This window comes from Hippocampus zosterae, chromosome 4, assembly GCF_025434085.1.
Source record: "Hippocampus zosterae strain Florida chromosome 4, ASM2543408v3, whole genome shotgun sequence".
NCBI lineage: Eukaryota > Metazoa > Chordata > Actinopteri > Syngnathiformes > Syngnathidae > Hippocampus > Hippocampus zosterae.
This window is the reverse complement of record NC_067454.1, coordinates 11,891,599-11,905,091: the sequence shown is the minus strand read 5'-3', so window position 1 is coordinate 11,905,091 and position 13,493 is coordinate 11,891,599. Positions and strand designations below refer to the sequence as shown.

Genomic DNA, 13,493 nt, shown 5'->3' with positions numbered 1-13,493 from the left:
GGAAGTGAAAGTTTATGAAAAGAGGGTGATAGCCAATGATAGTAGATATTCAACGTTGAGTACGACGAGGAGAATGAAAACCGTAAGCAGATAGAAGAGATTATGGAGGCAGGACAGCAGTGAGACGACCGCCTGAAGCAAAGCATCGTTAGCACCCACATGCTGCAAAGTTAGGAAAAAGATGTGCATCAGGAGGACAGTGCAGAAGAAACAAATGGCTGAAGTTAGAAATATGTAGAGCATGCAATCATAACATTGATTTTGTGCACCAATCGTCAACTTGTATTAGTTGTTCCTAGTAAGGACTTCCAAATATCGGTACACAGACAAGTGGGAAGTATATTATTAACAGTGATGACTTAAATACACCCAATATGTATAGTACTGTACATGAAACTGTAGATGTGCAAACAGTTTTTTCAGGCCAATTCTTCTTGGCCTTGCATTTTGCAGGAAATAAGAACGTATTTTTTATAAGAACTAAATAAGAATTATATAAGAACGCTAACATTAGGTGGAGAAATCTGAAATGTTGCAAAATATAGGAAAAATTCCGCTAAGTTGGCAATACTGCAGACACAAGTCATAGCTCTTGATTGCTCCCTCGCTTGTACTAGCGTCCACGTGTGCGCACATAAAATAAAAGCACAATATTCAAGTTAAAAGCACAGCATATTTCACGTTTTACACTGACGTAATGGTCAGTGTGAGGGCCAGTGAGAGACGGTTCGTCCTTGGCCGGACTTTGCCCAGGTCAGTGAGAAACGGTACCGTTTGAACGCAGACATAAATGCACTAACTCTTCAGACAAAATTGAACTATGTTGATAACCAAAACAGCAGCATTGAAGAACATTACGGGTCTAACAGATGAATTAAAGTGTCGGGAAATAATGTTGCAAAAAAATAGGTGGAGTTGATATTTTTTCTGGCAACGAGAATTTCTGTAAATGTTCTGAGCACTGTTGTGTGCATCCATGTTGATTGTTTCATTTCTTCATAATAGTAATTTTGATTTTGTTTTAAACTCCAGTTTACAAATAATGTAACTGAATATATATTATTTTAACCAAACATGAACAAAAAATTATGCTTCTGAAATTGCGTTTGTACAAATGAGGGTTTCCCTAACAGACATGCTCTCCCTTTTCCATAGTATACCCCCCCCCCCCATTTACCCATCTGTTGTTGAGTAAATAAACGCCCCTCGCCACTACATGAGCAATTACGTTAGGTAAGCGTGACATAGTGTGACCCATATATATAGTCACAGTGAGTCACCGCTTCAGTGACTGCAGGGCTTTAACTGATGATGTCAAGTTGCTGTGCTGTTGCTGTATTCTACCTGCATGCTTTTGTTGTACCGGTCCAGCTCTTCCAGTTTGCTAGCAGTTTCTCTCTCGAGGGCCTCCAACTGATCTTTCAGTTTTGTGCATGTACCCCGCTTCTGGGTAACATTGAGTTTCAGGTTGGAGATGGTGGACACTACAAACACAGTTTGAGACAGCATAATGAGATGGTATTTTCCTTTTGTATAATAAGAAGCTACCGTTGTAAATCGCTTTCTATCTAACACCAAAATGCCAAAGTAGTGCCAAAATGCAAATATGCTTAGAATACTTTCAAGAGGCAAATATGTATGCCAAATTGCGTAGATTTTTTACTAATGTATCTTCACTGCATTGGCTTAACCACTGTGTTAATGTTTGTTGTTCTTATGACGTCTTTTGCATTAGTTTGCTAAGAAAGTAATACTGGATATAAAACTCGAGCAGCGCAAAGCAATGCTCCACCAACACCAACCCGACAGGTTATTCACTGCCATGCTTTGGAGTGTCTCTGTCAGCCTTTTCTGTTCTGGAGTCAACTGGGACAATTTCCTCTGGAACTCCTGTCAAAGAATCAATGCAAATAGTTTTGCTGCATTCACTAAAGACAACAGTAATCACAAACAGCTTGAAACAAAACAGACACTAACCTCAATCTGGCTCTGAATGTTTTTTATGTCTAGCTGGCGCGCATCTTTCTTCTGATTAATAAGGTCCAGCTCTGTCTTGGGAAGCTTCTTCTTGTTTTGAATGTCACGCAAACGGTCAGAAATCTGACGCTGTTTGTTACCCTTAAGACACAGAAAATGACCTGACACCTTCACCAAGATTGCCTATACTTTTTCAATTGACCCTCCCCTTAGTAGCTTTTCACCACTAACCACAACTTCCAACTCCATCTCCAGACTCCTTTTCTTAGCTTTGAGCTGGATGATATCGTCCCGTTCCTGCTGCCTCTTTATTTGGAGCTCTCCTCTTTTCCTCCTTTCCCACTCCTCCTTCCTTTGTCGCTCAAGCTCCCGCTGTGCTGCCTGAGGTAAACCCAAACATTACACAGCACGATGACACGACAGTAATAATCATGAATGAGGAAAACAGATTTGCCCAAAACCACAGTCTGACCTCTTTTCTTTCAATTTCTCTCTGACGTTCTTCCTCTCTCTGCCTCTCCAGCTCTCTCTGGCGCTCCTGCCGCTTCTCTTCCTCTTTCCGCATTCTCTCCTCCGCTTCGCGAGCTTCCTTCTCCCGCCGCTCTTGCTCTTCTCGTGCTTTTTGAGCTTGCCTTTCCTGCTCTTTCTTCTCCGCTTCTAGCAATGCCAATCGTCTCTTCTCAAGCTCTGCATTACCACGCTCCAGGTTGGCTTTGAATTTGTCCTCGAATGATACTAAAAGAAATGGTAAATTTTACGAGGTGTTGAAAAACAAAGGCACTTCTCACATAATTATAAAGAAAAAAATTGGAAAAAAACCTAACTGTTGCTTCTGGCATTCTGTGGTAGTTCAAAGTCAAAATTATCTTTAAGTGCTGCATAGTTAGAAACACTGAATCCATTTGCAACACCCCTGGGAGAAAGGATGATATAATTCAGACACCATATCATCTCACATTTTGATGTCATCATGTGCTCTCTCCATTTGGCTTATTTTGAATTTACCTATTTGTGGGTGGCACCAGATCAGTTGGCAGGGTGCGCGGCAGTGGTTGCCCACTCTTGGCCACATCCACTAAATGCATGGCCAGAATGAACTCCTCAGCTGACAGCTTACCGTCCTTGTTCACATCAGACAAATTCCTGTAGAAAGGTTAAAAATAATAATATACTGTATGTATCTACACTTAGAGACATATACACGTATTCATTTGCGCATGTAATGCATATATAAAGTATATAAACACACAGCACATGCATACAAAAACAGATCAAATACATCTGTATATGCTTTAAACAACAAAGCGTATGAGGGAAAAGTGGTTAGGATTGCACGACTGTCCGTGTTTTATATAATGTGTTGTGTTTATTATTTTACTTTATGTTAACTGTTATGTTAAGTGCTTTGTTACAGCTGCAGCTGTTGTGAAAGCTCTACATACATCAGGATGTATTGTATTGAATTTATCTACATTATGTAGAGCGAGGGCACGACTTAGAGTAAGAAAGATTGATCCGTGATCTTTATAAAGTATATATGATCCTTCATTATTTGTGCGAACGCATGGTCTGAGGGAGGTTCTAGATTTGTTCGCGGAGTATGCACATATTCACCTACAAATATACTGTAGACGAATCACAAATTTGTGCATGAAAGGTGTTAGTGAATGAGGCCCAATGTGATGAAGAGCTATCTCTGGGAAGTATGCATCACTATTTATTAATAACTATATACAACATTTACACTCATATATTCTTACCAGATAGAGGCCAGCTGAGTCTGGCTGAGCATTGTGGTTGCCATGGCACTTCTCACCTGCTGACCTATAGACAAATGGAAGTTTGTTTGTTTGCTTTTTTTTTTTTTAAACACAGTCACCCTTCCTAAAGTAAGGTCCATTGTCCTTTTAACTATTTTTGTTTTGAACCCAAGACTGAGTACATTTATTATTAATGTAATTTGAGGGGTAGAACTGCATGACTTGTTCGACTCGGGATAGAGGTACTTTTAGCAGAGATGGGCAGCCTCATGCGGAGATTATTTTGGCAAAAATAAAATAATTTCTGTCAAAAATAACTGGGCAGGTGACTATGTTAGAGAATGGCAGTATGCAATAGCTATGTGGCTGTGGAAGATGTGTATAAAGGCATGACTAAATGCAATTTTTTTTACACTAAAAAAATCAAAGTCAAATTTGAAAGGCATGGCTGATTGTATTTTCTGTATATTGTATGTAAATAAAATGTTCTGATGAGAGAAATACAATTCTTGGTATTGTAGGAAACAATAAATCCCCATTAGACATGCATTTACTTTATTGGATATGTTGAGACTCACTTTAAAACACAGTAATGGTGACCACCCTGCAAGTTGGGCTTGCGTGGGTGTGTTCATTCTCTCACTACATTACGGCTATTTCAGAAAAACCGGTCCAACAGACCTGCCATTCACACGAGCGCACGCACACACACACTCGCCAAGTTAGCCAAGGCCTGATGCAATTCAAATAACAAAAAAGGAAAAGGGAGGAAGGGAACATTTATGAAATCATCCGTTGTTCATGAACATCCACGCCTGCATGCCACACATAGTTGGGTTTTGTCTGACCTAAGTTCACTGTGCAAACACACACACACAGACACATACACACACAGACAGACATTACCAGTGAGGTATCCAGTCATCTGATTGTCCAAGATGTTGAATTGCTGCCTATATTTGAGTCGGGAGGCATGTGGCACAGCCCACTCCCCGAGGCCTGCTGCCATTTGTGCAGTCATTGAGGACGGTGGCAAAGTGGCGCTGTGGCAAAAAATGTCTGTATATAAATTTGAAACATGCAAGCTAGAAATACCAATATACAGAAGCCCAGTCTTCCCAGTCTTCACATGGATAATTAATAAATTAGGTATATTATATAATTTACAAGTCAGTGTGTTTGTGTGCACCTGGCTGCAAGTGGAGAACCATAGGATGATGCAGATAGCGGAAGACCTAAAAATATAGCAACATCAATTTAATTCATTCATAGAAGCATCAGCAACAAGATGGATGCTACATGGAAAACGGCATTAGGACACCTGACTATTACCCGTACACCTTTGTCCATAAGCAGATTCAGTGATAACATATGTATGAACGTTTTGTTCGAATCGTGTACCGTTTTCTATTGGGTACGGGGGTAGGAAAAGAGTATGTACCGGTGGCCATGGTGCCAACAGACATTGGCTGGAGAAGTCCTAGGTTGTGGCCTGTCATTGGTGTCAATGAGGTGGGTCCTGGAGTTGCCATGGATACAGGTGTGAACATGGAAAGGCTGGTGGTGCCAGACATCAGGGACATGTTAGGTATCATCCCTAAGGCATAAACACGACAAGCAAATTAAATGGTAGCCAGCGGGCAAGACACCAATCGACCAAAGGCTGTGTTCAATTCTTTTATGATTTTTGCATTAAACACCTCTCATGTCAAAGCATCCGCTGTCCTAAATTGCGTGTGTTGGTATTTCACTTGGCACATATCAATCATATTATGATGCATTGACAAATAACAAAAACAGATATATATATATAATGTTATATAAATGTTATATAAAAAACATAAGACTCTGCTGTTTGCTCCTCGGCATGTGGTCGCTATAGACTTACTTTATTAGAGGATATTGAAGTCAACAGTAAAATGGACGGCTGCAGCAATGTGGGACTATGGACTATAATAATGCAGCATGTTAGCCTGTGTATTATTATTATTACTATTATTATTTTTACAATTCTAGCCATGTATTCTAAAAGGCTACAATGTTGAGAGAATGACAACTCTGTTCAACCCATGAGCGATCATATGGTACCATACAAGCTCGGCAAGCTTGGAACCGCAGTTGATCAGCTGCACCTTCTTTGGGATACAGTTATGTGTCGATCACGAGTAGAGCTTTGTCGGGCCGAATAGGTCACGTGCAGCGTAAAAGGTCATTGGCTCAGAGTTAAAGTGTAACACATAGGCAGTACCATAGGTGAGATTGGGGACAGGCACAGGAGGCTGCTTCATGATGATTGGCAGTGCCGCAGGAAGCGGCGTTCCCTGGAGTTTGAGCTTTACGAGCTTCATCGCAATGGAAAACTCCAATTTATCCATCTTCCCATCTTTGTTCATGTCAGCAAGAGCCCTGAGATTGAGCAACAGAATTGTCAATCAAGAATAGTTTGGGGGAGGGGGATTAATTGTTTCACAAATATTTCTTACCATATCTCAGCCAGCACTGAAGCAGGTAGCCCTGATTGAAGGAAAAACTTCCTTGCCTGCTCACCTACAGAAAGGAAGATGGAAGACAGAAAAATTAGGAAATCAAGAGGGATTCTGGTTTCACTGATGAACAAGACCAACCTAATATAGCTAAGGCTTGTAGTGAAGAGACCACAGTGACCGTAAGGACGCACCTGAAACATAACCCATTGAAGGGGCGAGTGTATCAAACTTCTGGTCATGCTTGACCCTCTCTTCTGGAGTGATAGCCCACATATTTGTACCACCTGTAATGTATAAAAAAATGATAAAAGGTGAGAGAGGCTGTATGAGGCAGAGAAACACTTAACTTTTAAAAATAAACACATTAAGAGCGAGCGAGAGAGAGAGAGAGATAGAGAGAGAGACAGAGAGAGAGAGAGAGAGAGAGAAAAGAATATGTTGATCCTGCTTATTTTTATGATTTCTTTCATTAGAAAATTAAAATGTAGTTACTTTTGGCTCATGTTAAATATTGCAATGGTATAGATATTGCAGTACCGGTATTTTTGTTTGAAAAAGGTGTTTGAAAGTACTCTAAAATACAGTTGAGTCGAGTCGAGTGGAGTATTCAACACCCATATTGCATGTTTTTCCAAGATCGTGTGGCCCGAGTACAAATGTTTAAAAAAATCCCAGACACACTCCCAACATCTTGTAGCAGGTATTTCTAGAAAAGTGGAGCCTGTATAAGGATAACAAAATGCATACTTTCTTCCATTTACTGAAGATGTAATTGCTGTATTGCTGCGTGGCCAATGTATGTTTTTGTACTTGTAGTTAATCTCACTGTTTTCACTTGTTTCTGAATTATCCATCACGCTAATTACTTTAACATGCAGGAAGCCCGATTTAAATAAATCACACTGGTGATCATTACCAGGAAGCAAAACGTCCACCTGAGAAAAGCAAACAAGCACTTGGCACCAAAGGGAGATGGCACACAAACAGCAGAGAGACTAGACACTGCCTTAGTTTGGTAAGTGTTAAGTTAAGCAAGCTGTCACACGTCTTTGCATTTTTCATTCACAACTATGAGCAAATAAATAAATGGGAAATTTAAATACAGCTAAATGAAACTAATATAAGAAACGACAGCTATGGCATGTGTTATAATAAAGTTGATTTTAAGGTCTATTTGTATACAACAAGTTATATCTACGACAAAGATTAGTACAGTATTCAGACATACATACATACATGCATGTTAAGCACTCATAAAACAAGGAGCCATCTTACCATTCATAGTTGCTGGTATCAGGTACTGAGCACTTCAACTCTCAATGGTGTCTTCAGCTACTGCTTCCAGCCATCTGCAAAACACACAGCGGCAGCCCAATCAGTTAGCACTGCTATGAGGACAGCACAGCAGCCATGGAGCGAGCGAGGCAGGCAGGCAGGCAGGCAGGAAACAGGAGGCAGATTTTGGTCAGTCAGCACAGTCTAACAGTCTTCTCCTGTTCCCCTCACGCTGGGCAACTCAGGCCACCTCCCAAACCCTTTAAAGCATACTGGGAAAGGCTCCAAAACTGTTCACAGTCACTCTTTATTGGTGCTAAAGAGATTGCATTTACAGTCACTGTATAGACTGGCGTATGCTGCCTTTGGTACTGAACATACTAAAACATTAAATCGCTACTGCTTGAGGTGAAAATCAGACTGTACTCGCTACACATTTGATTGTTGAGTCCCACATGCTGACTGACGTCATGTCACGACAGCTCACACAACCTGATTTTTCTCCAGTCATTCTTGGTTTGCATGTTTAAAATGAACATGACTCAACAAGTAAAAGTTTAAAATTCATCCGTCAATTATCAAACAATATGTTGAGCAAGAAAGTGGTCATAGTGACATAATGGAACTGCTAAAGTCAAATGCCAATGTGGTCATACAATTTATTCAACATCCTTGGGAAAAATTTCTAATGTCTGAGCTACAAATCTTGTCATGTATGCAATGCGTTAAGAACATTAAACTACTACTTTTACACATAATAAATGTTCTATAGTGGTGACAGCTTGATCTGGGAAAATAATTTTGAAATCTGAACACGTTTGAGCAGCATCCCGTAATGGATTGTGTGGAGGTTCTAACGTACAAAGGTACCTTGATTTAAAAGGTGACCAAACTAATCAGTTTTCCGAGATACAAGTTGTCACAAGGATTACCGGTAATTTTTTATCGTTGGTTTGTCTTGCTCACAAAAATTTGAGATACCATCAGTCCTCGATGGTGGGAGCTAACTAAAGTCATTACACTTCACAAAAAGCAGCAGTTTGATTGATAAAGTCATTTCAAGCTGTTAATTGCCATACCCACTTGGCGTTAAGTGCCAACCTTAAAATAAATAATTTCATGAGCTGTGAGTGTTATTAGTCATCAGCAGTGTCATTGAATGAAATTAACTTGTTAAGAAAGTGACAACCTGAAATTGTAAACAATTGTACATACATTGAAATTGTAAACGCATGAAAATTATGCTAGAATTACGGTAATCACAAGGCAGCAATTCATTAAAGGATACAACAGCACTATCTACAATAAACAAATGTCACAATGACGTACCACAAGGGGGAAATCCTTGAACACTGTAGCTTCAGTCCTGCTGAAAAGCATCCAACACAAAACAGGCTTGTTTGGATTTTTCAGAGCATTGAATAGATCGCAACTGGACTGGTCTGGTTGCCGTAGACTCTAAGATTGAAGTTCTAAGACAACCAGAGCAATCCAGTTGCAAGTCAAGTCAAGCATTATTGTCAAATATGCTCCATGTGCAACATACAGCACAGATGAAATTACTTTCCTCTCTCAACCACAGTGCAAACATGCAGTGGATTGAAACACACACAGCGAAAAATAAGGGCAGCATAAAAATTGCAATCGATGCAATGGCCTGGAAAAGAAATGACCTGGATCAATGAGAATATTTGTCAAAGCGGACACACGGACACAATAAGCTGAACTAAAAAAAACAACAACAACACAAAGTTATCCAGTTGTGAATGAAGGTGCCACGCCAACCTGCCACGCCATCATCCGTCAGTGAGAATCAAATGATGACGTTAGAGAAAGTAAAAAAGAACACATTCCAGTGTTTCCACTCAACACTTCCTTCCCGGCAATCAGAAACAAGCATTTCCTCACAACAGGTCAGCTGACAGGAAGCTATCATGAACTTTGGCAGCGGCACAGCTTGGATATGACACAGCAATCCAAGGGGAAAAGGTTCAATATAGGACAGCATAACAAAAACACCTGACAAGCTATTTTTGGAGGTACATTTACAGAGGGTCAAAGCATGGTTTGGAAAAACAGAAAAGCATTACAGAGTGAGAGTGTAGTTGGACTGATTGTGTTCAATCGTATGCGCACAAGGATAGAGGAGCAAAGCGGGACTAATCTACTGCCTACCATCTGTCGCTCTGCTCCCTTTCCACTGTCTCTTCTTTTGGGTCAGGTCCTCTCTGGTCTCAGTTACAGGCTTTCGCCTCTTTGGTTTCAAGTTTGTTGTTATCGCTCTGGAGTATAAATAAGCGTGTGTCTGAAACGATCCAGTCATTCGTATTTCATAAATAACATCCTTTATGTTGTTTTCTGTTGCATGCCTCAATTGAACACACGTTAAATCATTAAGCGGTCAATTAAACATGAAAGTATAACCTCGAAAAAGGCAACCCACTGCTATCTCATGTACAGTTCATTTAATAAAATTTATGGGTACAAATGCTCCATAACAAGGGTGCCCAACCTTTTTTGACCAACCAGCTTCCGCAATCAACCTTAACCGCACGTGCACGCACACACACACGCTCGCGCGAAATAAACATTTCCGTTTCACTTTTTTTTAACTAGCCGAACTTCAAAAACAAGAGTGAAAACTAAATTAAAAATTCACTCATTTAATTGCAAATTCAAACCTATTCTAAACCTAGTGAATATGAACAGCAGAAAGGAGCAGCCTGAAATGCCTAAGCTGCATCACTGCCTGGCTAACAGGACCAAAAAGAGTCAGCACAAATGAGTGGCTGACTTTACAGGCAAATTCAGTTTTGAACATCTCTAAAATGTCCTTGTCCACATAGTGAGTCACACAAATACAGACACGGGCTATCTGTCAAAGTAGCCATATGGGGTTTCAAATGAATTCAACAGTTTCTTGAATATTTGCATTGCAACAGACAACAAGGTAGACTATGGGGGAGTGAGTAAGAGCGCACAAAGCGCAGCCCGATTGAACACCGAGGGTATTCTTTTGTCAAACAAAAGTGCTGTTTTGACTGTGCATCAGCTGCCTGCCTGCCTACATAAATAGAGCTGCTTTATTGTGCGATTTCTACTGTCAAAAATTACGACTTGTCATTTGACGACAACAAACAAGCTATGTTAAAAATAGCAGTGCTACACTGTCCGCCAAGGACCAATTGCTGGGGTGGGCAGCTCCGGTCCTCGATGGCGTGTATCCTGGATGTTTTATATGTCTCCCTGCTGCAACACAATTGATACAAATGATTGAGATAGCTATCCTGCTTCTGCAGAGCTTGAAGATGAGCTGATCATTTGAAACCAGTGCGTTAGAAGAGGGGGACTATGAAACATCCAGGACACTAGCGCTTGAGGACCAGAATTGCCCACCCCCAGTCTCATGGCTCGTCACTGGGATAGGACCCTCAAGGGTAGAACTATTGTGCTCACTAAAAAGGCTACACACCCTGGGACTGTAGGTCTAAGGTACATATTTGCCTACAAAAGGCATCATCTCGGTCAGGCATGGAAAACATTACAAAAATGCTTCCCCTCACATTCATGATCAGTTTTAAGTTGAAATGACACTGTTTATCATCAGATAGCAGACATCAATTAGTACTGTACCCATTTCCACTTGTTCATCTCCAGTCGTGAAGAGCATAGGCTATGTTCACACTGCAGGTCAATTCAGATTTTTTTTTTTTCATCATATGTGACACGTATTTGATGTTTTCGTGGATAAACAGTACAACTAACGCCCTCCCCTAATCCCCCCTTCAAAAAAAATTAAAAAATGTATGGGTGTATATATTCATATATATATATATATATATATATATATATATATATATATTACTCCATACATATCCATATACATATTTGTATCCATATATGGATACAAATCGGATATGTGGATATGAATTAGATATGGGTGGTTCTCAGGATGTATGGTCCAGAAAGATGCTCAAACGCTGACCCACTTTGTAATGTGTCCAAGTACATAAAGAGCTTGGATTTTTTAAAAAATCCAAACTTGGCATCATGCCCTGCAAAGTGGACATAGCAATAGAGACGCTGTCATCCTTGATTAATTTTATGGCATTTAGGTTATTTAGACTATTTTTTAATCAACCGTCAGACATCAGGTGGTTCCATCTGTCACGTCTACAGACTGTGTCTGGTCTGTCATTACACTTGTGGCTTGCCTGTGCGAGTCAAACCTCAAATGCTTCAACTTGGTTTCAGTCGCCGTTCAAAAGGTCATGTCTCTCCCACTCGTTATATACAAAACACAGAAGTGTTGGATAAATAGCATGCCTGGTATTGACCATGTGCTGAAATGGCAGCAATGAACCCTGGAGATGTTATACCAATCAGTACATCATTTGATAATAAACTGTACAGCCGGTTAAATTAAAAGTCATGCTGAGCTAGACAGAGAGAAGAAATAACCTTCAACTATTTTTGGTGTTGATTGTACCAACTTCCATGTTTTAATGTGTCTACCTGGACTTATGGCGATTTATGAGTTCTTCAAGAAACCATCTGCCAAAAAAAAAAAAAATCAGATATGAACGAACTATGGTGGCGGTCAATTTTTCATGTATATATGTGAAACTGCAGATTTACGTACAGTAATATCAGGCCAAATCTTTGATCTCTTCTCTCCACCATGCAGGAAATAAGAATGTTGCTAACATTTGGATCACTGTTGTCCTTGCTAGTCACTTTTTTTGAAAAATAGCTGCTAGAAGAGGCCAGGAAAGACACTAAATATTGTCGAACCGTTGGCAAGAGAGCAACACTACAGACACAAGTTGTAGTGCTTGATCAGTAACTCGCACTAGGGATGTTCCGATCACACTTTATTTGTTTGGACTTTTTGTTGGTGTTTTATTAGAGACTCAAGCAGATCAATGGTATTTCCATTTGTTTTGATAGGGAAAGCTAATTTCACACACAACCGCTTGGAGTTATGAGTGTGGGCACTCAATGAATCAAACCTGTTAGACAAGCTAATCACTGCAGTTTGTTAGTTTTGAAAGACATGCCCACTTAAAAAAGAAACTCTACACACCGAGCTCACGCCAGTAACTCCCTTCACATTTTTTTCTGGTCGATGACTTTGTCTGCCTCTGTGTATCTTGAACCACCCATTCTGTTTTACTCAGAGACCCACTTTGATGCAGATTTACCTCCAATATGCCCTTCTCCACAGCAATCCAGAGTTCACGTGTTCAGTGAAAACACAATAAACCTTAATCAAAAGAGCATTCTAATATTGCAACCATCGGCGTATGAAATGCTGTGACCAGTCAGCAAGGGTGCCCAACTAAGCAAAGCAGATGAGTCAGCATGACAACTACGACTCATGTGATTGAAACACGCTCTTTTAATAGTATGTTATGATCATGTGATGCAGTTGGTAAAGATGTCACAAGACAAAAAAACACATTTTGAAATTCTTTTGAAGTGTTTTCTACCATGCTGTATTGTTTCTGCAGGCCAGGGCAAAGGAAGGCAAGGCAGACTAAGGTACAATTTGGTCTTTTTGCATTTTCCTCATTTGTCCACAAATGAGGATATATGACAAGAGGGGACCATACCACTCTCCAAGAGCTGTGCGCAATGTTTGCGGTCAGTAGAAGTGATCCGCAAAGTGGCCATCATTGTGCCTCTTTTGGACAATATCCAGTACAATCGTCACACTATGAGACAATCAATTGTATACTGTTTATTCTGCATGTTGAATTGCTCCATGTACAGCACTTTGTATGCAGCGATGGCTGTTTGAAAGTGCTCTATAAATACTGTTGACTTGACTTGACAAACACAACCCTATAACGCAGTGAAGACCACTCATCGTATGGGGGCTCCCTTTAGTGTTAGGTGAAAGAATCACCTAATCCTAAGCACAGTTGAGTTAGATGTGTTATAAATGGCAAACATTTCCATTCCATGTTTAAGAGTTGTTTCTTAACTAATA

General features: G+C 40.2%; 1 protein-coding gene across 7 annotated transcripts in view; it reads right to left on the bottom strand.

Moving 5' to 3' along the window:
• Positions 1-13,493, bottom strand: part of itsn2b (intersectin 2b) — a 30,090-nt gene that overhangs the window by 13,838 nt on the left and 2,759 nt on the right. For 6 of the 7 annotated variants that reach the window (XM_052064123.1, XM_052064121.1, XM_052064122.1 and 3 more), the window contains 15 exons: positions 7,499-7,572; positions 6,415-6,507; positions 6,221-6,284; positions 5,986-6,143; positions 5,179-5,334; positions 4,927-4,972; positions 4,644-4,780; positions 3,738-3,801; positions 2,983-3,120; positions 2,802-2,890; positions 2,450-2,712; positions 2,209-2,358; positions 1,978-2,118; positions 1,803-1,890; positions 1,345-1,484 (listed from right to left, as the gene is read on the bottom strand). In XM_052064123.1, the coding sequence (XP_051920083.1) occupies positions 1,345-1,484; positions 1,803-1,890; positions 1,978-2,118; positions 2,209-2,358; positions 2,450-2,712; positions 2,802-2,890; positions 2,983-3,120; positions 3,738-3,801; positions 4,644-4,780; positions 4,927-4,972; positions 5,179-5,334; positions 5,986-6,143; positions 6,221-6,284; positions 6,415-6,507; positions 7,499-7,505 (1,734 nt within the window). In that variant the 5' untranslated portion in view covers positions 7,506-7,572. Of the gene's footprint in view, positions 1-1,344; positions 1,485-1,802; positions 1,891-1,977; positions 2,119-2,208; positions 2,359-2,449; positions 2,713-2,801; positions 2,891-2,982; positions 3,121-3,737; positions 3,802-4,643; positions 4,781-4,926; positions 4,973-5,178; positions 5,335-5,985; positions 6,144-6,220; positions 6,285-6,414; positions 6,508-7,498; positions 7,573-8,827; positions 8,852-13,493 lie in introns of those variants that run through there. The other variant, XM_052064125.1, reaches the window with a different exon arrangement.